The sequence below is a fragment of the Nelusetta ayraudi genome, unplaced genomic scaffold (genome assembly GCF_046127955.1).
Source record: "Nelusetta ayraudi isolate G7.1 ecotype Tasmania unplaced genomic scaffold, CSIRO-AGI_Nayr_v1 ptg000042l, whole genome shotgun sequence".
NCBI lineage: Eukaryota > Metazoa > Chordata > Actinopteri > Tetraodontiformes > Monacanthidae > Nelusetta > Nelusetta ayraudi.
In genome coordinates this window covers 19,326,396-19,350,000 of record NW_027466092.1, presented here as the reverse complement: position 1 = coordinate 19,350,000, position 23,605 = coordinate 19,326,396, and the positions used below count along the sequence as shown (strand labels likewise).

The 23,605-nt window shown below is 43.0% G+C and overlaps 5 protein-coding genes across 6 annotated transcripts in view; 4 read left to right on the top strand and 1 right to left on the bottom strand.

The window, feature by feature from the left end:
- The window catches only part of LOC142894142 (broad substrate specificity ATP-binding cassette transporter ABCG2-like), a 12,638-nt gene extending 11,787 nt beyond the window's left edge, over positions 1-851 (top strand). The window contains exon 18 of the mRNA XM_076035324.1: positions 285-851. Within this exon, the coding sequence (XP_075891439.1) occupies positions 285-432 (148 nt within the window). The 3' untranslated portion in view covers positions 433-851. The remainder of the gene's footprint in view (positions 1-284) is intronic.
- A 6,001-nt stretch (positions 852-6,852) lies between these two features.
- LOC142894160 (histone H2B 1/2-like) lies at positions 6,853-7,459 on the top strand. Its single transcript, XM_076035350.1, has one exon. The coding sequence runs from the start codon at positions 6,903-6,905 to the stop codon at positions 7,275-7,277; it is 375 nt and encodes a 124-aa protein (XP_075891465.1). The 5' UTR covers positions 6,853-6,902; the 3' UTR covers positions 7,278-7,459.
- Positions 7,460-7,619: 160 nt separating this feature from the next.
- Positions 7,620-8,783, top strand: LOC142894159 (histone H2A-like). The gene has a single exon (XM_076035349.1). It carries the CDS (start codon positions 8,255-8,257, stop codon positions 8,639-8,641), a length of 387 nt encoding a protein of 128 aa, XP_075891464.1. The 5' UTR covers positions 7,620-8,254; the 3' UTR covers positions 8,642-8,783.
- Positions 8,784-13,799: 5,016 nt separating this feature from the next.
- On the bottom strand, positions 13,800-14,523 carry LOC142894158 (histone H3). Its single transcript, XM_076035348.1, has one exon. The coding sequence runs from the start codon at positions 14,405-14,407 to the stop codon at positions 13,997-13,999; it is 411 nt and encodes a 136-aa protein (XP_075891463.1). The 5' UTR covers positions 14,408-14,523; the 3' UTR covers positions 13,800-13,996.
- Positions 14,524-15,456: 933 nt separating this feature from the next.
- LOC142894151 (arfaptin-1-like) lies at positions 15,457-22,247 on the top strand. Of its 2 annotated transcripts, none has more exons than XM_076035336.1 (9): positions 15,457-15,810; positions 17,414-17,527; positions 18,968-19,058; positions 19,457-19,572; positions 19,663-19,884; positions 19,970-20,127; positions 20,218-20,392; positions 20,499-21,317; positions 21,350-22,247. In XM_076035336.1, exons 2-8 carry the CDS (start codon positions 17,447-17,449, stop codon positions 20,652-20,654), a joined length of 999 nt encoding a protein of 332 aa, XP_075891451.1. In that variant the 5' UTR covers positions 15,457-15,810; positions 17,414-17,446; the 3' UTR covers positions 20,655-21,317; positions 21,350-22,247. The 2 variants fall into 2 exon arrangements, with proteins under 2 accessions (XP_075891451.1, XP_075891450.1); XM_076035335.1 differs by having other exon boundaries at positions 15,458-15,810; positions 17,411-17,527.
- The last annotated feature ends 1,358 nt before the right edge of the window (positions 22,248-23,605 follow it).

Here is a 23,605-nt window from a genome sequence, read left to right as displayed (position 1 = left end):
ATGTTAGTCGTGCACCCTCCTTTGCACGAAAAATAACCGTTTCGCAGGTCGTGCATTTAGCTGCTTTATCATTTTCTTAAGGCAAACCTTGGAGCGCCGTCGCACACTTTCCATCGCTACCTACTTGCGCACTGCTCTGCGTTTGCCCCTCCCCCAGGAGTCGAAATGAAAACATTTGAACGATTCCGGGAGCATCGGAACCTTAGAACCGGTTCCAGTCGATGCTCGATGCTCGATGCCCAACACGAGTCAGCGCTCAACAGCTTGACCTTACTTGTGTGCAGATGTACAGGGGAGCAGTTTTTGGACGAGCAGGGAGTGGATTACTCCACCTGGGGCTTGTGGCAGAACCACATGGCTCTTTGCATCATGACCGTCGTCTTCCTCCTCATCGCGTACCTCAAGCTGCGTTTTATCAAGAAATTCACCTAGATCTCACGTCCCTGCAGCGTTCGGAGCGGAGGAGAGCCAATCAGGATGATAACCTATCCAGCTCAGGAACACCTTTCTACTTCTTTGCCTTTAAAAAAAACCAACATATTCCATGTTATAATGATAACATGATAACATTAGAGCCAGTGTTTGTCCTCTAATTATGTTCACCTGTATGTAAAAAAAAAATGTTTGTATGTATGTGTAGTTCAAAGAAAACTTTGAAATTTTATATGCACTCCTACTAAGCACTGACTACTTCACTAAAAAACAAAAGAAAAACCATGTAACTCAATTCTTTTTCACTATCATGTTCAAACCAAAAATGTTTTCTGTTTTTTAAAAAAATAATGGTTGAATCATTTAACATTGCTCGGTTTGTATATTTGTTGTAAAAATAAAAAGTATATTTGCCTGATTGTCTTTTGAATAGTTTTAGGGGGAATATTAGTATTGATGAAAATCAATATAATATCTCACATTACCTTTTTTATTAGAGTCAATTGCAGCTGCCCGCTTTCACTTGGAACTAAAAATAGAAAAGTAACGTTGGAAGGCTCGCAAAACCGGTTTATCTTCCAGCTGCAGTTCTCATTTTGCACCACTGGATGTCGCCTGATGGCAAATCAAAGAAAGAACAAGTTCGTTCAAAAGCGGTTTATTATTTATTTATTATATTGAGGGCATAACTGGTTCTTCACGAGATTCTTTTGTCAGGAGAGCTCCATCGGTGTATGTGTGCTCAAAAGCATGATAAATAAAACTAAAGTAGTAACAGCAGAACTATCCATCCTTAGAGTTGCTGAGTGGCATTTTGTTACTATGATATACTGGAAGTGCTATGACTTTTTTTAACCAATCAATTACTAATAGTATAAATTGCAAATTATACTACTATTAGTTGCTCTAAAGCAAATATATGTATGTGCAAGGAGTGCCATAAATGGGGGGAAAGTTAGGACGATTCCAAGGGCCCTTGCCTGACAGGGGCCTCAGAAAAATAGGTTTAAAAAAAAAAAGACAATTATTAAGCTATTATCGAGTAAATTTATATATATTTCAAATATAATACTACTACTATACTATACAAGTAGCCAGGGCGCATGATCAATTGGAGGCATAGTGACAGGACCGCCACTGTCACATCTCTGGCGTTGTCGGCAGGATCCATGTAGCACTACGGGTGGGTCCATGGATTCTTCATTAGTGTGGCAGCCTGTGCGGAGCACGAGGACGTGCTTGTGAAAAGAGGGGGAGAGATGTGACAGTGGCGGTCCTGTCACTATGCCTCCAATTGATCATGCGCCCTGGCTACTTGTTGCCTCTGTGATTCTGGATCCTCCAGCTCTTCCTCTGATGGGAGGAGGCGTTGTGACTCTGGCCTGCATACAAAGAGTCTCGGCTTCATACAACGTTGTGGCCCCGTCCTCGTTGCAGTCAGTCCCACAGGAAGCATGAGCCTTCGTAACGTGTCCATCCCTCACCAGGGGTCGTACAGGTGTGAGATGTTAGAGGGAGGAGAATCTCCATGGATCTGGCTGACTGTGGTAGGTGAGGAGGTTCTGTTACGAGTTCTTAGCCCATCATCAAGTCTGCAGTGGTTTCACTTGCCAGTGGGTCTGTCAGCTGCCCGGCCTGCAGCCCAGGATCCTTCAGCTCCTCTGCCACACGTTTGGCCGCTGGTGCGCCACTCGGTGGTAGGAGCTCCTTACCTGCTGTCAGACATCTTACTGGCTCTCGTGTCCAGAGATAGAAACCGAGTGACACTTGTCAATATCGCGTTGAATTCAGGCTGAAAAATCTAATTAGGTTGATCTCTTTGGATTGTCAACAGAAGCAGTACAGCGATCATACCAAAATGAGATGAGTCAAACGCAAGTTTTTCATGGGCTTTATTTGGTCCTGGGTTGAACTTAAACTGCAAATAAGCTTACAGTTAACTGGGCACAGTTTTCAAACCTCCACAATGCTTCAAACCCAAAATAAACAGCGCTGCATACAAAATGCAACTAAATACAGCTCTAGTGAAGACAAAGCTAGTCAGACGTGAAGGATTTTGATGTTCTCTGTCAAGACTTACAGCAACCACTGGGAAAGTTTCACTTCAGTGGAAAGGAGTTTGGTCTGGAAACTGCAAGTCCACTTTCCCTTATTGTTGATGTCTGTGGGTTGCAGTGATGGGCTGCAGTGACGGGCAGTGAATGGCTTTCTAGAGATGTATTGTGACATCAGACGAGCGAGGCTGTCCTCAGGTTCATGGCCAAATGAAAAACAGTTTCCTTCATTTCCTCACAACTGTTAATATCTAATTGTATTGTTGGCATCCGTGTGTGTGTGTGTGTGTGTGTGTGTGTGTGTGTGTGTGTGTGTGTTTGTAAGCATAGCTTCAATTTGAAATTCTTAACTTTCAATGTGTACATCAACAATTCATTTTAATGTCATTGATGTACATGTTTTGCAGACTCAGAATAAACTCGTCTTCTGTGTGTTCCCAGGCTTTTCCATACCCGCTTCCTCCTGCACTCAGGGTTGCTGGAGCCTATCCCAACTGTCATAGGGCGACTGCAGGGTAACACCCTGGACAAGTGCCAGTCCATCGCAGGGCCACACACCCTTAATTTGTTCTGCATGCGATTTCCAAGTTAAAATAACCTTTTTTTTTAAACAGTTTGCCACTTCCAAGCATTTTTGCTTTCAACTAAAAATGCTGATTTAAGATTTTAGCTGCATAGTCGATGGATTAAATTTCTTCCTCTCTTTTAGATTAATCATGCATTGCTCTTATCTTAGATATACAGCTGTTGGTCCAATTCTTTCAGCTAGCCGTATCACTGGACTGTTTATCCATATCCTCTGTGGCGGGAGTGTCAGCTGTTTAGAATGAAGACACAGCATGGCCGATCTTATGATGCACACTGAACTTAGCAGGGACAGTGTGCTAGTTACTGGCACATACGGCACCCCTTATGTGAACGTCTAAACCAGTTGGTACAACCCCATGGTGTGGTGCAAGAGACGCTGGCTGCAGCAGCAACAACAGTGCACTTGTTTCCTGTCATTTGATCGAACAGGAAGTTACACATAACCAACAAAAACAAAGAAAGACATTTATCCCCCCCATCATCCTGGCCCTGTCACTCTGCCACAACAGATGTTCAATTTTACAATTTGATTTGACAAAAAAAACCCTCCAAAACTCCTTAAAAAAAAATCGAATTGAAATCAAAAATTTCAAATCAAAAATTTAAATCAAATGTGCAGTATGTTACTGGTGCCCTGAGACCTCGCTTGTTTCCCATTATAGTGCTGATTCTAATATCAAACAAAACTGCAAATGAGATACAGCTCGAAAATGACCGACATGGACGGCTGAAGACACTGATTATGGCTACAAACATTTTACTTCTGCTAGAACTACTATCAGTTCTGGTCTTCACGTGGTAGTTCATTATATATCAATCATCATATCATCATATCATCATATCATCGTTCATCATATCATCGTTTGACCATGAGAGGAATTTTTGACTGAATTCAAATTTTCATTCCTGAAGCCTGCAATATATTCAAACCCTTTGCAAATGAAAGTGTTGCGTGTGCGTGCGTGCGTGCGTGCGTGCGTGACATTTTCATGTAGCCTTGGCCCCCCCACTGCGTCCTAACCTTTGAGTTGTGCAAAATGGTAGCTTTCCTGCTCGGTGCAGAAACAACAGGGGTTGAACCAGACTGCTGGGCAAACCAAACCACATAAATAAACTCTGAATAAAGCAATTATTGTTCATCCAAAGCACACAAACCACTTGAAGAAAGATACCAAAGAGCCTTATCAGCAGAGCTCCCATGATGGTTGTGATAGTGTAGAATGCCCTCTTTTTCCTTCGGTCAACAGTCATCCTGCCCCTGTGAGCGTCCCCTGGCCCTGGACCAGTTAGAGAGCACAGAATTGAGATGCTGCAGAAAGCAATGAAAGCAATCTGGAGACCGAATAATAACAATGTGATGATGAGACTTGAGTCTAATCTCAAATGTAAAGTCTCTACTGATAGCGAGCCTCCAATTAACCATACCCAAAAACACACAAAACTGGTGTTTCTGATCCTGATGTTGCGAGGCTTTTTCGACTCCAGGTATGTGACGGGGTGGAGGACAGCGACATAGTGCTCGACACAAGTGACGAGATGAATCGCATTCTGCCCATTCACGCTTAAGGTCGTCAATGCTCGTGTCACTTTGTATAACGTCGTCTGATGGGTGAGCATGAGGTAAACGTTGCATCCGTTAGCCAAGATACTGAAGAGCTCCATTGGAATGATGTTGTAGGTGAAAACGTCTGAGTGGCTTGTTGTCGCCCTGCCGACAGAGCTTTTCTCCCTCCATTGTTGGTGCCCCACGTAAATGACCAGTGCAAAGAGAGGCAGGAGAAGGGTGGTGGTGATGAAGAAACCAATGTAAGTGACAAGACATGCGTTGCTGTAAAAGTCAGCGGTGAAGTTGGAGAAGTTTGCCGACATCTCCTCTTTTTGAATGACTGGATAAATGGACAGAGAAGGAGGAAACACAGTACAGGCATCAGAATGCTTTTCTGTGGACTCGACCGTTTTATTTCCTGTTGTGATTTAATTCCTGTCAGTCTTTCTCTGCAATGTTCATGTATTCAAGTGTTCCTTCAGATCTTCCATAAATCTGTCAAACAAATCCCCTTTCTTTGCATTACCAACATTTCATGTTACAAGTTGTTATTGTTGATTGTTTATGCCATTCAAATACTTTTTGATCAGATCTAAGCATTCTTGTATTAAGCATTTTATCTGTACTTTATTGCAACGGGTAACCCCCTCTCACTGATTAGGTCCAGTTTTTTTGTTTTTTTTTTACAAATCATCATCTTTCCTAAAACCCTTTCTTTTTTATTAAAGCTTACAAAATATAGGATGTTTGATTTGCTATGGTTGTATGTAATATTGTCTTTTCACCTAACAGGTGAGAACCATTGGCTACCGGCATATAGCACACACCTATATATACGGTTATGTATGCTTGGATGCCATATGTGATGCCTGATGAAGGTCTTGTAGCCGAAACGTTGCAATAAAAACCAAAGGAAGAGAGTCGGGCAGTGTGTGCGGGAGCTTTTTTTCCGATTTTGATGTTACAATTTGTTACATTTCATAATGATAATAATAATAATACATTTGATTCATAAGGTGCCGTTCAAGGCATTCAAAGTCGCCGGACAACAGTTAAAAAACAATTAACAAGAAACATATTGTTTCTTGTTAAATTACAAGCTCATATTTGCCAAGGTGACATTTTCTGATGCCAGCCTGGAATTTCTTACCTTGTGTTTTGTAGTTTGGGTGGGCGATGGTTTGAACTTCTCTTGTGTCTCTGGACTTGTGTTCGCTGTCCAATATGCTATAATCGGTGTGTGCTCAGCATTCTCATATTCATTCATATGTGACGTATAGCAGCAATTGCTTTGCATGTTGTGAGTTTGCCTTCAAACACAGTATTCAAACTTCCCCCTCACACTGTATTAGGAGCGCTGTGATCACACTGGAGCACCACTGCACAGTGGTTGTAGTTGATAAAACAAATGTTTTAAGTGTTTTCCATTTCTTTGCTCTATAAATTAATTAATGACATTAATGACCAACATTGATGTCTTGTTTCTGTGTCACAAATCATGTCATGAGATTAGAACTTTACTATTAGAACATTTTAATTTTAATTTTTTTGTGTTGGATTTCAGACGTTTTTAACATACAGGAAACAGGGTCAGTCATTTTATCTGGCCTAGTGCTCTTCTACTGGATCACCACAACAGGACCGGTTTTCACCCTTCTTATTCGTCCTGTACACAAGTATGTTAGAGCACTTTAAAATATGCATTAATACATGCATTGAGGTATGCTGACGTCTTTGATTGTTAGTATGGTGTCCCTTGAATCACACACACACACACACACACACACACACACACACACACACACACACACACACACACACACACACATAGTGTGCAGTGCCTTCAATATACAGAATATATATGTGTGTGTGACTGCCTTCATATACAGAATATATATATGTGTGTGTGTGTGTGTGTGTGTGTGTGTGTGTGTGTGTGTGTTATTTTGTAAAGAAACGTCTGGAAATCTTCACGTTATACTGAATTCGAGAGTAAATATCAGTTTTCCTCTTTGAAGGCGGGCGGGCGCGCGCGAACGGTCCGCGCCCGGACGTGAGGGCGGGTACGGCGCGCCTTGTTCCGATGCAACGATTTTCAGCGCCTTCATGATTTGGCGCTCAAACTTTATCTGTTGCAGTGGGTGGTACTTATGAATGTCACGTTGTGTTTAGCCAATAAGATGTGAGCAACGGCGCAGTGTTATTTGCATAAAAGTAAAGATAAGTGGTTGCGTCTTTCGGGTCCTCCTCAGTCTCTTTGACCTTGAACTTGACAAGCAAAGATGCCTGAACCTCAAGTGAAGACCAGCAAGAAGGGCTCCAAGAAAGCCCCTGCGAAAAGCACGAAGGCTGGCGGCAGGAAGAGGAAGAAGGCCAGGAGGCAGTCTTACGCTCTCTACGTGTACAAGGTCCTGAAGCAGGTGCATCCCGACACCGGCATCTCCTCCAAGGCCATGAACATCATGAACTGCTTCGTGAACGACATCTTCGAGCGCATCGCCGGCGAGGCTTCCCGCCTGGCCCTCTACAACAAGAGGTCCACCATCACCTCCAGGGAGATCCAGACCGCCGTGCGTCTCCTGCTGCCCGGTGAGCTGGCCAAGCACGCCGTCTCCGAGGGCACCAAGGCCGTCACCAAGTACACCAGCTCCAAGTAAAGCAGCTGTTTTCACCGCTGCAACAAAAGGTCCTTTTCAGGACCGCCACTTCTTTCCTTAAGGGCCCTTTTACGTTATGTAAAGGCATCACACGCTGCAAAAACGAATGAGAATCTAAATAATACACACTTAAATATGATTCTGACAATAATGACAAAATTTGTGCATATTACATTAAAAAAATAATTTTATATATGTATGAAAGGTTATTTATGATTTGTACATTAAAAAAAACACATTAGACTTGATTTGATTGTGAAAAACACACCAACAATAATGGAATAATACACAAGGTAACTCGATATGCTTTACGTCATTAAAAGCACAACATTGAAAGGCATTTAAAGACAAAATACATAAAGAGCTTGAGAACTATTAAGAACAAAGAACACCAGTTAAAATTGGAGTAGAAAAATAGAAAATTGAATGATTAATTGCAATGACCCAAGGCGCTTTAAAAAGCTCGTTCACAAACTTATAGGAGCAAAGAGCATTCTTTTAACTTGGATTTAAAAACATTCTCACTTGGGACTGATTTCACGTCTCTTGGCAGTGTTTTGACCGAAAGTGCGCGCATTCTGTTGCATTGAAAAAAAAAAAAAAAAAAAAATCGACGCGCGCTCCTGCGTCGATCTAGTCGACAATATTGTAGTATTTGAATTGAATGAGGGCGACGTATCGAGTAAGGGCGAGACGCCGTGGGCAGGTGCAGAGAGCACAGGTTAGAGGCTGGTCATGCTGGGATACATGCACCAAAAAACAATACATTGTCTGATAACAACGCAGTGTTCATATTTTATTACGGAATTACACGAAAACATTCCACACATAGCCAAGGCGTGAATCTCGTTCCCTCTGATTGGCTGATACTATATGCGTTCAAGTCGTCCAATCAGAGAACAGCAACCTGTTTATATCTCTGGGCTGGGACGACCGAAACGTCATTCTTCAGAGAATTCCGAAGTTATTTAGAAATCATGTCTGGTCGTGGCAAGGGTGGCGGAAAAGCAAAGGCGAAGGCAAAAAGCCGTTCGTCCCGTGCAGGACTCCAGTTCCCGGTCGGTCGTGTCCACAGACTGCTGAGGAAGGGCAACTATGCCCGGCGTATCGGCGCCGGAGCCCCAGTCTACCTGGCAGCCGTGCTCGAGTACCTGACAGCTGAGATCCTGGAGCTGGCCGGGAACGCTGCCCGCGACAACAAGAAGACGAGGATCATCCCTCGCCACTTGCAGCTGGCCGTCCGCAACGACGAGGAGCTGAACAAGCTGCTGGGCGGAGTGACCATCGCCCAGGGCGGCGTGCTGCCCAACATCCAGTCCGTCCTGCTGCCCAAGAAGGCAGAGAAGGGCGGCAAGAAAGCCTAACCCCCCCCCCCCCCACCCCCACCCCCCCACCACCTCTCTCAAACAACGGCTCTTTTAAGAGCCACCCAACTGTTAACTGGGCTCTCATTTTTTTTTTTATTGTATACCACTGAGTTTTGCTACGATTTAACATATTTTCTCACCGCTGTCTTGCCGACAGTATGTTAAGCAACATCACATAGCGCAAAGTACTGCCAAGGGCTGTGCCCGCCACTTCCGCGTTCCCGAGGACTGGGCGCTTATAATTGTGTAACAATTTAACAATTGGCGCGAGTCGCGCGGCCGTACTTGTCAAGGAACGCACGAAACCCTAGACTGGATCATGCTAGATGACGCACTTTGAGTGTTGTTTGTCAGCGGGAATACGTTTATTGTTTGCTTTGAGTGCTTGGACGCGGTGTCAGAACCGCTTTCCAGGACAGACGGAATGTGACTGCAGCCACTCGCTTTCTGCCAGCTGTGTGTGTGTGTGTGTGTGTGTGTGTGTGTGTGTGTGTGTGTGTGTGTGTGTGTGTGTGTGTGTGTGTGTGTACGGCAATGGCTCTTAGCTCAGTGGCAAAACTCGTTTTCTCTGTACTTGATTTCATATAGTAAACATTTTAGGAAAATTCCTTGTTCACTTTAGGCTGTGGAACCCATCGAGCGCGGTGAAATTAGTTTCAAGTTGGATATTCGACAGACATTCGCGCTCCGGGAGGACCGCTTCTGTCCCACCAAGTACGCCGACATTCACGGTCAGGGAAAACCGCCTCTGTCCGACCAAGTGCGCCAGCCACTCATTTCAAGTGCACCCGTATTGCAGACTTTACAGTAAACACACGGAGACAGAAGACGGCTATAGCGTGTTCTCTCTTCCTGTTTCAAAATAAAAGTGTAGGATATTTAATCAGAATCGGAATACTTGGTAAATGCAGAGGTAAATTTCATGCAGACATTTTAAAACAGAGATACAGTATTTGAAGGAAAAAAAAGGAGATACTTATAAATATGTTACAACACTGGTTTTGATTAATAATGTCAGAAGACCGATTAGATATTCAGCTGAAATGAAAATATTTTCATTTAACAATTATGAATGATTTGAAAATTTGAGGGGAAAAACAGGTGTGCCTCATGTAGCCAGTGGAGTACTATGATTCTGCACTGATTTTGAGTCATTTGATCACATTACCTAGAAGCTATTGAGCTAAAAGGCTAATATTTTCTTATCAAAATAGAATAGACTTAACATGTAAAAACAAGAGGTGTGTCTCATTCAGCCAGTGGAGGAATATGATTCCACATGGATTTCAAGTCATTTGATCACATGACCTAGAAGCCAACCTGGAGAGGGATGGGCGCCGCCAGGTTTAATTGCCCAAGATACACCACATGATGACAACTACAGCTTTACCCATACCGGCTCCGTCATCACCCGGGTCAACAAGGACCATGCCTACCGTTGGCCATCAAGACAGAGGTGAAATATTTACTACTGGGAAACTCTGCAGATTCCGCACTAGACAATATAGTTGTGGGAACCAGGAACGTACAAACACTAACTGCTGATGGGGAAACTCGAAGAGCTAGCCCACGAAATGGACCAATACTGCTGGAATATCTTAGGCATCAGCGAGCTACCTTGGAAAGGATTCGGTGAAACATCAACCGACGTAGGCCACAAGCTCTATTTCAGCGGCAAGGAGGACAAACACCAGCATGGGGTTGGTTTCCTTGTTCACAAAGACATTACGGACACTGTCATGGGCTGCCGGCCAGTCTCAAGCAGACTCATTACCATTCGTATGAGAGCAACCCCATTCAACATCACCATCATTCAGGTCTACGCCCCAGCATCCACGTATGAGGACAATGAGGTGGAAGATTTTTACGATAAATTACAAGCAGTCCTAGATCAAACTCCAAAGAAGGACATCATCATTGTACAAGGAGACTGGAATGCAAAGGTTGGAGAAGATGCTTACACCAACTGGAAAGATGCATGTGGTCCATACGGCAACATCGAGACCAACGACAGAGGCCTATGGCTCTTGGAGTTCGCCAGGTACAACAACCTGTTGCTGGTGAACACACTTGGCCACCATAAGGCCTCCAGACTGTGGACCCGGCACAGCCCGGGTGGCGAGTACCACAACCAGATCAATTACATATTGGTCAAGAAGCGATTCCGTTCAAGATTTAACACCAGTAGGACACGCAGCTTTCCAAAAGCAGATGTTGGGAGTGACCACGATCTCGTCCTGATGTCTTTTCGCCTTCGCTTGAAGAAGATCAAAAGCTCCAAGTGCACTAGAATGAAGTTTGATCTGAACAAACTGCGAGACCCTGAAATAGCAGAAGCCTTAAAGGCAATGATAGGAGGGAGGTTTGCACCACTGCTCATCCTAGGCGCGGAAGAAATTGATGTCAATAGCATGACCACCACGCTGAACACAGTCATCACCGAAACAGCCACTGAAATCCTTGGCAAACTCTGCCCAAAGAAGAAACCTTGGGTCACAAATTAACTTCTGGACTTATGTGACAAGCGGAGAGCCCTAAAGAAGAGTAAGAACTCACCTGAAGGATCTGATGCTTATAGAGAAATCAACAAGAGCATCAAGAAAGGCATGCAGTCAGCAAAACAGAACTGGATTGAGGGAAAGTGCCAGGAAATAGAGAGCAGCCTGAATGCCAACAACAACACCAAGAAGGCATATCAAACTGTTAAAGAGCTAACAAGAGCAAAACAGACCAGAGTCGCTGCAATACAGAGCAAGACCGGGGAATGCCTAGCGGAAGAACAGAAGATCTTGGACAGGTGGACAGAATACTGCTCTGAGCTCTACAACCACACGGCAAGTGGAGATCCAACAGTCCTGACATGTCCTCAATCCACGGAGGAGGACGAAAAGATCCCCATCCTCAGTGAAGAAGTTGAGGCGGCAGTCTGAGTCCTGAAAAAAGGAAAAGCAGCCGGAGTGGACAACATCCCAGCAGAGCTCGTGCAAGCAGGGGGAGAATCCATGATCGACACCCTCACCATCCTGTGCAACAAAATCTGGCAGATTGGTGAATGGCCTACATCATGGACCCAGTCACTCTCAATCACACTTCCGAAAAAAGGCAATCTTCAGCTGTGCCAAAACTATCGCACCATCAGTCTTATTAGCCATCCCAGGAAAGTCCTTCTGAAGATACTACCAAATAGGTTCAAACCTCAAGATGAAATGATTATAGCTGAAAAACAGGCTGGATTTAGGGCAGGGCGGAGCACCACAGAACAGATATTCAACCTGAGGATTATCTGTGAGAGATACCTGCAGCATCAACAACACCTTTACTACATGTTCATAGACTTCAAGAAAGCTTTTGATCGGGTATGGCATGCTGCACTGTGGGTGACCATGAGGAACTATGACATCACCCCTAACCTTGTCAGAGTCATTCAACACCTGTACAATAAAGCTACCAGCGCAGTTCTATACAATACTGGTTCAGGACAACAAGTGTAGTGTGCCAAGGATGCCTTCTCTCTCCCATTTTCTACAACATCTTTCTGGAGCGTATCATGGCGGATGCCCTGGCAGACCACGAAGGAACTGTCAGCATAGGAGATGAAAAAGAACTTTCCATCTTAGCTGAGGGGCTTGACACCACCTCCAGAGCCTATGGAATGGAAATCCATGCTGAGAAAACAAAAATGATGACCAACAACAACAATGGCATCTGCTCAGACATCAAAGTCAATGGACAGGCACTGGACAGGGTGTCCAGCTTCAAATATCTCGGAGCAATTGTGTCCAATGAAGGATCCAAACGGGAAGTCCTTGCCAGGATTGCTCCAACAACTGCTGCACTGGCAAAACTTAAGCCCATATGGAAGGACAAAAACATCAGTAAAGAAAAGATGGGAAGATAACATCGGAATGGACTCACTTGAAACTCAGTGAGGCAATGAGAGCTGCAGAGGACAGAGAGGGATGGCGAGAGCTGGTCAGCAGATCGTCTGTGGTGCGCCAACGACCCACCGGGGTTATGGGATAGGTACAGCTACAGGTACAGAAGCTATTGAGCTCAAATGCTAATATTGTTTAAATAAAAAATCTTTAAAAACAGGAAAAGACTTCAAATGTAAAATCAACAGGTGTGTCTCATGTAGCCAGTGGAAGACTATGATTCTACATTGATTTCATGTTATTTCGTCACATGACCTAAAAGCTATTGAGCTAAAATGCTCATATTTTCTTGTACAAATTCATAAAATTAGGAAAAGACTCAAAATGTAGAAATAACAGGTGTGTCTCATGTAGTCAGGGAAGTAGTATGATTCTACACTGATTCTGATTCTTTTAAGTCTTTTCCTAATTTTTAGGATTTTTTTTTTATTTATTGATAAATATTAACATTTGAGCTCAATAGCTTCTAGGTCATGTGATCAAATCACTTGAAATTCATGTGGAATCATTTTACTCCACTGGCTGAATGAGACACACCTCTTGTTTTTACATTTTAAGTCTATCCTATTTTGATAAGAAAATATTAGCCTTTTAGCTCAATAGCTTCTAGGTAATGTGATCAAATGACTCAAAATCAGTGCAGAATCATAGTACGCCACTGGCTACATGAGGCACACCTGTTTTTTTTCTACCACATTTTCAAATCATTCATAATTGAATAATTTCAGCTGAATATTGTAACATATTTATAAGTCTCTCTTTTTTTCCTTCAAATACTGTATCTCTGTTTTAAAATGTCTGCATGACATTTACCTCTGGATTTACCAAGTATTCAGATTCTTATTAAATATCCTACACTTTTATTTTGAAACAGGAAGACAGAACACTCTGTAGCCGTCTTCTGTCTCCGTGTGTTTACTGTAAAGTCTGCAATACGGGTGCACTTGAAATGAGTGGCTGGCGTATTTGGTGGGACAGAAACGGTCCTCCCGGAGCGCGAATGTCTGTCGAATATCCAACTTGAAACTAATTTCACCGCGGTCTATAAGGCTTAAACAAATGTAGACCAAAAAGTTTGTTCTGTTTCAACCTTTGCCAATATCGTTTATTTTAAGTTACTATTTTTTTCCCTTCTGTTTAATTGTAATTTTTTTAAGGCTTATTCGAGGAATGGATTGGTTTAAGGATCGAAATATTATATATATATATATATATATATATATATATATATATGTATATATATATATATATATATATATATATATATATATATTACTTATTTCTCTCCAATCAATTTTACCGTAATACACAGTCTACACGGAGCAGGCGGAAATGTCTGGCTCTCGTAGTGAAAGTGTTTGGCTCTTAAAAGAGCCGGGTTTTTTTTTTTTTAGCGCCGTGTCGGCACGACAGCAACCTAAGCCCTCTCTCCGCGGATGCGGCGGGCCAGCTGGATGTCTTTGGGCATGATGGTGACCCTCTTAGCGTGGATGGCGCACAGGTTGGTGTCTTCGAACAGACCCACTAGGTAAGCCTCGCTGGCCTCCTGCAGCGCCATGACGGCCGAGCTCTGGAAGCGCAGGTCGGTCTTGAAGTCCTGGGCGATCTCCCTGACCAGGCGCTGGAAGGGCAGCTTGCGGATGAGAAGCTCGGTGGATTTCTGGTAGCGGCGGATCTCCCTCAGAGCCACGGTGCCGGGCCTGTAGCGATGAGGCTTCTTCACGCCGCCGGTGGCAGGAGCGCTCTTCCGGGCTGCTTTGGTGGCCAGCTGCTTCCTCGGAGCTTTGCCGCCAGTGGATTTGCGAGCTGTCTGCTTGGTTCTGGCCATCTTCAAGTCCTGACTATGTGCTGTTTTGACTGCTCGACCTCTGTCTGTCTGCCTGACTGTCTGTCTGTCTGTCAGAAACAAACGTTAAGCAGCTTTATAGAGGAGCCCGTGCTTCGAAGTGCGCGCTGATTGGTTCAGAGAGAAACAAAAGCGCGCGAGCGCTCACTTCTCGACGGACTGTGGGGAGGGGGGGGGGGGCAAATTCTCTTTCAAATCGAGAATTTGAAAGTTAACCAATCAGAGTAACTAAAATAAATAATAAATAAATACCTCCGTAACGTAACGACCGAAATGAAGTTACAGCAAAAACGACATAAAATGGCAGGCTGAACATACAGAATAGTATGAATTATGTATTTATAGTAATTGCATTCTTTCTTCTTTTTTTTTAACCCGGCGCGCGCGCGCACCCGAAAACACACACACACACACACACACACACACACACACACACACACACACACACGCCACATATATTCACCTCTCACATCGTGTGCAATTTTCTATTATCTGCTGTTTACATTGTTTGTGATACTGCTGCCTCTACACTGCTACTGGCAGCAGGCTTGTCAGGCTGCCCCCTACATAATCTGCTGTTTGCTTTTACAGACAGTTTTGCTGACACTGTTGCACTTTTACCTGATACTTCCCCTTTCCCTCCCCTTCCTATTGCTGTGTCTATATCTTACACTTAAGAAATTAATGAGCTGTTTTTTACATCTTAATTGTCATGTAACGAAAATCTGAGTTTTAATCTCATCATTGGGCTATGCCATGTACTGTATAATGGCACCACCTAGTGCTTAAGAAAAGGGACGCAGACTGTCTTGTGCAGTGTGCCTTCTTGTCCAGGGTGTCACCCTGCCTTGGCCCAATGTCAGCTGGCATAGACTCCAGCGAGAGCCCCGCGACCCTGAGCTCAGGGAGAAGCGGGTATTGGAAATGGGTGGATGGATGGATGGATGGATTAGTGTCTTTTGCAGTGTAATAACAATTCTGTAAAATAAAAAATAAAAAAAATTAAAAAATCTGTAAAAGTGTTTTGAGTTTGTGTCTGCTCTCTATATTTTCTTATCATGTCGATTTCGAACAAATTCGAAGAAAAATAAGCGCCACCGGTGAGCTGAAGACTGGAAAAGCGTAACTTCTCTGGCTTCCGGTTTGGGCAGCTAAAGGTGGCACCGCCCCTCCGGTGAGCTACACAGGAAAGTCAAGCATCATGTGTCGATATTCTGGGTTAATCGAACACTTCCGGGTGTCTTTGACCCTTCGGCACTAATTCCGAACGTGTCAGTAGTGACTTTTGCAGAGTCTGGTTTGTTTTATATTCTCTAACGTCTGACGGAGAAGTTTTATGAAAGAGCAGAGCCGACGGGAGAGGTTGGCTTCCTGTTGTTGCGAAGGTAAAAACCCGTTTGGTCCGTCGCCTTTGGGCGAAGCTTTTGTTCTCTCTGCGTCACCTTGTTGTGTCTTCTCAACAAGAATATACAGTTCGATAGCGTGTGCGTTTTAAATGTGAAGCAACTCGTGAACTTTTGCACCAGTCACGTTGTTAATGACGTGCCGAATAAATTGGGCCACAATGGCGTCAGTTGACGTTCACAAAAAAAATTGTTAAAGTTTGTGAAGCTAGTTATGCTCCCAGAAAAACTCAAACGAGTCTGATCCAGTGCAAACTTGATAAAGATTACGATAAGTGCACATTATAACGTACTTACTTTGTTACTTATGTATTAAGTAACAAATGAGTGTTCCTTTGTCATGAATATTTTTAAGCAAACATATTGCAACGTTAGTATTTTAAGTGCTTCCCGTACAATATAAAAACAGTACGATTGACTAAATACGATTGAGATTGTATCTACTATCAGGGTAAATCACAAGCAGCAGAATGTCACTTCATCAAACTCATAGTTAAGGCTAAGCAGGCAAAAGCAAGCAGGCCATGTTTTTAAAAAAGAAAAAGAAGAAGAAGTATAGAACTGCCGTGTTTGACCTGTTTGAGCTCCTCATTTGCAGTAATAAACACACACACACACACACACACACACACACACACACACACACACACACACACACACACACACACACACACACACACCATTTCCATAGGAAGTAGTGTAGGTGAAGCAGAGTGACAGTAAACCTTTACACTTCTCGAAGCTGTTAATCAACGTGACGCGTGCATCTCCAACATACAGATGAGCTGTAAAGAAACCTTTCTATGGCTCTTAACTTCATGACAGCATAAACATGGAAATGTATGGCATTATTGAGTGACTGACAATTACAGCTCAACTCGGCCTTATCCCAGCTTTAGCCATTTAGCAGTGTTTGAGACAATGCATGAAATGCAATAACCACTTATCAGTGAGTGGTAGTTTAAGATTGTTGTGGTTTCACCTTCAGATTTAAACTGCAAGTTTATTTGGTTTGTTTTGAGAACTGACAAAAAAACCCAACTCAGCTTGGTATTATACGATACTGCAGTTTTTGTCCCCAGACCTGCTGTGCTTCTCTTTTGTCAACATAGCAAAATCCCTTTAAATTGCTGATAAATCAACAAAATTGGATTCAAACTGACCTGTGGTTTAAAACAACAATTTATAAAGAAGAGGCTGGTTTCTTTGGTGTGGGAATTTAAAACATTTCTTCGCTGGACGTAATGGTCGAACAGAAAACCCTTCATTTGAAAAGTTTTCTCTATATATGTAATGGTGTTGTCCCTCCACTAGATGGAGCCAGGGGATGCTGATATTGTCCATAATTTAACATCCAGCATATTTTGCCAGTTTGCTCTTTATCCAGCCCCGCAGATGGTTGTGAATAACATTAATAAGAAGAAGAAGAATATAAATGTAAAAATGACTTATGCAACTTCGTCATGACTCATTACATTGTCTTCCATTGTGTTCCAGCTCACGTGTCACATGTAATTTCCCTTCCTTTCAGCAATATTTTGCCATTCATGTTTACAAGATGAACTTATTTGTTTTGTTTCAGAAGAACTCGCAGGATACAAGGAGTGGCAGGGTAAAGATGATGATGGAGGAGGAGGAGCACAGAGATGGAGAGGTCGGACAGGAGTCCAGCATCACAGGGGAAGACATTGCTTGCGTGGTGAGACCCCATCACCACATCCAATTTCATGTCCATGTTCCTTTGGTGGTAGTGGTGGCAATCTTAAACAAGGCAAACAAGCTTTTTTCTGTTACCCAATAACCAGAAGCTGTCTTGTTGAGACCTGTAGTCTGTTCTTAACTGGGGGCAGCTGGCTGTGGCTCACTTGGTAGAATGGGCTGCAAGTGCTCATGCTGAAGTGTCCTTGGGCAAGACACTGAACACTAAATTGCTTCCAATGGGGCTGACAGCGCCCTGCATGGCAGCGGCCACCCTTTGGTGCATGAATGTGTGTGTGCATGGGTGAATGAGAGGCCATTGTGAAGCGCTTTGGGGTACCGTCAAGGTGCTGGAAAGCGCCATGTAAGTGCAGTCCTTTAACGTTTAACACATATCACAACAATTTGTATCTTCTTTTCACGCTTGCATTTATAAGTTGGATTGTTCATTTTGCACCTTGTGCTGCAGTACAACTAACGGTCACTTGATGACAAACAAACATAGTACGACTGATTTTGTTCTTAATTTTTGAAAAAAAGCAAACGTGTACTTCATAACAGTGTTTCTCAACGGGGCCCCCACAATCCCTTGTTGCTGACAAGCTCTGACCTAAATTGAGTCTGGAAAAAAAAAATCAGCTTTATAAATGTTTTAAATGAAGATATGGTCCAATATGAACCTGAATAACCTATGATCTCACAGAATACCAGTATTCTAACTCAAAAAACAACCAGCAGGTGGCGATGCTAGACGGCAAAATATTAACGGCTGTCTGTATTTCAGTCATTCGTTCATCGCTGCATTAATGTAACTTTGATAACCTTCAAGCAGTAGTGGCTAATCCTGGAGTAACAAGGCATGTAAGCACACGCGGGAAAACTCGAAAAATGTCACAGGTTCTCCAACTCTGCTCAGTAATCTCTCATAGTTGCGCGCGCTCGCGCGTGTGTGTGTGTGCGTGTGCGTGTGCGTGTGCGTGTGTGTGTGTGTGTGTGTGTGTGTGTGTGTGTGTGTGTGTGTGTGTGTGTCCTTTCTCTGTTTCCTGCGACCTCTAACCTTTATCTGCCGGCTACCAATCACACTGGGGACCCTTCTTCGATGTGGCAACCCTCACAACCTTTTGATCTGGCTTCTGATTGGTCCCAGTGATCTCCTGTTCCCACGGTGATCCTGACCAGCGTAATCATGGCTCTCTGACCTCTTGTCACCAGCTTCCCCATTTTTCAGCGATTCTCTGAACTGAGGCTGTTTGCTGGAACAGTACTAATCCTAATTGTTCCTTTGGAAGAATGCAGTAAAAAAAAAACAACTTTCGAATCTGCCGTCTTTTTAAAGGAATATCTCAGTTGGCCTTAAATAGATTCCTTCCCATTTTTATTTATTTATTTATTTTTTTTTGAAGACTGAGCCTCCGTTGTGTTTTTTTTTTTCTCATAACAGGAAACAAACCATAACCACACTGACAATAATGTCACTTCCTGTCCAGCTGATGGCACAAATGAGGCTCCAATGAAATCCGAGCAGAGCAAAGGTAGATGTATGAACAGTACATTTATATGTTGTGTTGTAGTGGTATTTCTTATAGGCATGGTTGAGAAGTGTGATCGGATGAGTTTCTTTTTAAGGATATACACACAGTTCAGTACAACAAAAGCCATAGATTAGCCAGCAATGCTTCTTTTCTTTTTTTTCACCAACAATACAAAATGAGGCAGCAAAGAAACACAACACACATACACAAAACAAAAGAAAATAAATCTAATGAGTTTTGAGCAGAATCCTTTTTGAGTCTAAAACTGAATCGATGTTGTGGAGTTCAGGGTGGGGGGGAGGCGTTGAAATGAATGTTCTGTCACGCTCCAAATTGTCAGTGTTACAACTAACAGAAAGTCACTCATCACAAAGTACATTCTGCTAACATTTGTTTAGATGTTCCAGTGACCCCACAGAAAGCAGCAAGTGGTTCGATGGTCGTTCAGGGCAACAAGAACTTAGCCAACGAGAAGCTGCAGAGAGTCAGAAAGTGGAGCATCACCACCTACAAAGTGAGCCTGGTTGAATAGCCGCTGTTTGACAATTGAAGATCTCATCGGTGTTGAACAGCACTGTCAGCAGCAACACTGTCGTCCCCGCAGTGCACTCGGCAGGCGCTGTCGGAGAAGCTTGGCCGAGGGTCCCGTACCGTTGACCTGGACCTGGAGCCTCGACTGGAGCTCCTCAAAGACGATCGGCAACGCTACGAGAGCGTCACTCAGCTCGCTCAGACGCTGGCCAGTCAGCTGGAGCAGTTCACGGTTACCCAGAAGACACTGGGTGACGCCTTCAGGGAGCTGAGTGTCAAAACGCCGGTGCTGCACGTGAGTCCAGGCGCTAACAAATATGAGTGTTTGCAGAGAGTTACACAGCTGTTTTAGCTCAGTAGGCTTTCCGTTGATGTCGCAGGTGGAGTTCGGTTTGAATGCAGAGGCTCAGAAGTTTCTCTCCAAGAGTGGCAAAACTCTGGCTGAGGCCGTCAGCACCTTCACGTCTGACATGAACACGCTGGTCAACAAGACCATCGAGGACACGATGATGAATGCAAAACAGTACGAGGCTGTCAGGTGGGTCGTCGCGCACTTCCTGTTTCCTGTCCAGCATCCAGGCAGGCGTCGCTTGTAGATGCCTGACGTAGACCTTCCTCCCATGTCCAGGATTGAGTACGACGCGTACCGCGTTGACCTGGAGGAGCTGAACCTCGGGCCGCGCGATGCCACCACAGTGCCTAAACTGGAGTGCGCCCAGAAAGAGTTCCAGGCCCAAAGGGAGCGGTACGAGAAGATGAGGGACGCCCTGTCTGTCAAACTGAAGCTGCTAGAGGAGAACAAGGTGAGGATGTCGCGTGTGACTGCCAACCTCATTCATACTATCAAAGTTTCTTTGGTTTACTTGAAAGCCCCTCAGATTTTACAGTGAATTTTGGCTCCACCTCCAGGTCAAAGTCCTTTACAACCAGCTGTGGCTGCTCCACAGCGCTGTGGCTGCTAACTGCATATCCTGCCACAATTTCCTGGAGCAGAACATCAAGCAGGCTTCCGAACAATTTGGTAACAGTGGTGCCGGTGCCCCCTCCTGGCTGGAGGAAAGTTGACCCCCGTGTCAGCCTGGAGTGACCATTTGGCTAAGGGACAGAATGGGTTTGCAGAACGTCTCTGGGAATAGCGGAGGACAAAGTGGGATTGGCACTTGATTTTGCATTCTTGGATAAGAAATGTTGTGAAATTTGAGGTTGTTTTGCCTTTGGGCGATTAATGGAAGTGGCAGGATGAGGATGGACTATGCGCAGGGTTTGAAGCTTTATCATTTTTACGAGGACAGAAGAGGTGTTTTCAGCAACATTCACATGAGTGCAGCGGCATGTTTAACAGACTCACTTGTGGCCCCCTCCTCTGTTTTTCACCGTTGTCTCCATGTGTGGAATAAATCCACCTAATCCTGCGAGGCACTAAGCCTTTCTTTGAACTTGAAAAATCCTCTACTTCCTCCTCTGCAGTGCCTCAACAGCCAGTGCAGGCAGTCATGGCCACCACCACTGTGCTTTCTTATAGGGTTTGTGTATTTTCTTAGATTTGGTACCGTTAGTTCCTGTTGTCTTTCGGGGTTTTCCATATTAAAAAGTTAAGTCTTATTATAAGATGACGCATCAATGTCAGTCCCTTGTGTTTACCAAAGAAACTTTTTTTTGCATCATTTTGCTGAATGAAAAAACTCAGGTTGGGCCGTTTATTTCCTGATGTTCTCTACCAATGAAAGAGTGAAGCACCTCCCTCTAATGTTCTGTAATAGTTGAAGTATCGAGCTCTCCACAGGATGCCCCACCCTGTTTTCATGCATCAAGTCACTGCATTAAGTCAATCATGTTTAAAATAAACATTTGAACAAAGACTTGATGGAACCTTCCAGAAACCACCTTTGGGAAACAGTTAGAGCTTCAGCACTTAACCAGGAGTCAAGTCTTACTGACTAACATATTCCCCAGCTGCAGTTATTGAAAAGCACAAACTGTTGAGTTGATGTTTTCGTAGCTAACGTAAAAATAAATATACAGCCACTGTGTGCACTCCATACCATAAGATACATTTCGTCACCACCTGAAGTTCTCCTGTTTTCTGACTTAAAATCATGTTAAGGATCTCTGACTGCTTGTTACATGTCAATGCAACTTTGACCAAAAAACTTTTTTTTTTTTTTTGTCTTGGTTACGTAGCAGAGCATGTACTGCCTTTTGTGTGTTATTCCTCGGAGACCAAATAATTGACGGTGCTCTTGTTTATCATGAAAAATGTCAAATGGAGAAACTGTTTGCCAACAGAGAAACTTTAATGACACCCAAACAATCAGTTGATTGTTATTATTATTATCTATTGTTGTTATATTTTCATGTATTATTACTATGATGTAATTTCAAATGTTTCTAATCTTGCATTGTTTCACCTTTTGCACTCTTTTCTGCGCTCTCTCCAAAGCTCTAATATTTCCTTTGAACTTTTTTTTTCAGATTGTTTTGTTCATACCTCAAGTTTTTCAGAAACTGTGGATGTCTTTGTGCAATAATGCCTCGTCTTCATCTGGGAAATGAGACTCCAGCAGTTTTAACTGAACTAGCCATTTGTTTTCCAAATGATCATTTAAAATGTATTTATGTCGAGATAATTAAACTATTAAACATGTTGTTGATACTAAAGCTTTGTTGTACTGTGCTGTTCTTATGTTTTTGTTTTCTTAACTTTCCCATAGTTTCCATAGCCTAGCATATCTCTCATACACATTGGAGTTCTGTCCTCAACCTCATTTCTTTTCCTCTAAACTTGGGAATCATCATTTTAAACTTGTTTATGGGTAATGTTTTTTTTTTTAATGAAAATATTTATTATTATAAATTGGTTAAAATGGAGGTGGATGTTAGATACGACATATTTGTTATGTTAAAATGGAGGAGTACTGCAATACAACTTCTCTGTTTGGGGTTGTTGCTGTGTTTGCTTAAAAGAGGTGTAATTACTCACCAGGCAGCAGTATCACATAAACCTGATCCCCTGTGTGAATGTGAGCATGTGAGTGAGTGAGTTCTTTCTAATCAGAGTCTTACGTGGACTTTCCTGGCTGACTCTAGAGTTTCATATTTAAAAGCATTATTAATTTGTTTTTGTTTTTTTTAACCTAATGACATATATAAATATATTATCTTATGTTAAATCCCATATTTTTGTTCCATCTTTTGTTTTGTTTTTTTGAAAAAGTGTAATACTGTTCACCATTTTGATATCTGAAAATCATAATGCTCTATGTCAGCAGATCATATTAAGACCTAGAAGCAACTAGTTTGCCTGTGGTCTTTCACTAACTAATTAAATGAGAACTTGAATGCTTCTTATCCATAAAAAATGTCAGATTTCCAATATTTTATTTATATTTTTTAATATTTAATATATTAATATTTTTTTTCTTCTGGCAGCTTAACGTTTTAGAAGTACACAACCACCAGTGAAGATGCCATCAAGTGTGTAGAAACATACGTGGTCTTCTGCCATCACTGCAATTTTAGCTTTGAGACCACCACTGTTGAACTCAAGAACCACAGGCCACCTCTGACCAGCACTGTGATTGTGTCCAGCCCACAAGATTATCAAACAGCCAAATTCCGCTCTATTAGAGAAACTCATTTTACTCGCCGCTGCAGCAGATGTGATAACTTAATTCCTGTGAAACGTTGCATGTGCTTGGAGTTTTCCTCATGCTGCTCCCAACGAACTATGTTTGTAGCATGTAGACGATGCGCAACGTCTATGTGCGCAACTCTTATCAGCTGCCGACGCAGTGCAACGCAGCAGTGAAAACCTGCACTGGACTTCCATTAATGTAGGCTTTCTCTATTGTCTCTATGAGAACCAGCGTATTGAATTTGATACCGACAGTCAGTACCGACTGGTCGTTCATTCTAAATTGTAAAGTGGGGGTAAACAAAGTTATTTTTCATAATATAATTTCAGTGAATAGTGACAAGTTACATTAATACTAATTTAACACGCATTAATCACCTTT

Coding starts and splice junctions, on each gene's coding strand:
- LOC142894158 (XM_076035348.1), bottom strand. CDS start 14,407: ATGGCCAGAACCAAGCAGACAGCTCGCAAATCCACTGGCGGCAAAGCT.
- LOC142894151 (XM_076035336.1), top strand. CDS start 17,447: ATGATGATGGAGGAGGAGGAGCACAGAGATGGAGAGGTCGGACAGGAG. Junction 19,573..19,662: donor GGAGCATCACCACCTACAAA/GTGAGCCTGGTT, acceptor TCGTCCCCGCAG/TGCACTCGGCAGGCGCTGTC. Junction 20,128..20,217: donor AAACAGTACGAGGCTGTCAG/GTGGGTCGTCGC, acceptor TCCCATGTCCAG/GATTGAGTACGACGCGTACC.
- LOC142894160 (XM_076035350.1), top strand. CDS start 6,903: ATGCCTGAACCTCAAGTGAAGACCAGCAAGAAGGGCTCCAAGAAAGCC.
- LOC142894159 (XM_076035349.1), top strand. CDS start 8,255: ATGTCTGGTCGTGGCAAGGGTGGCGGAAAAGCAAAGGCGAAGGCAAAA.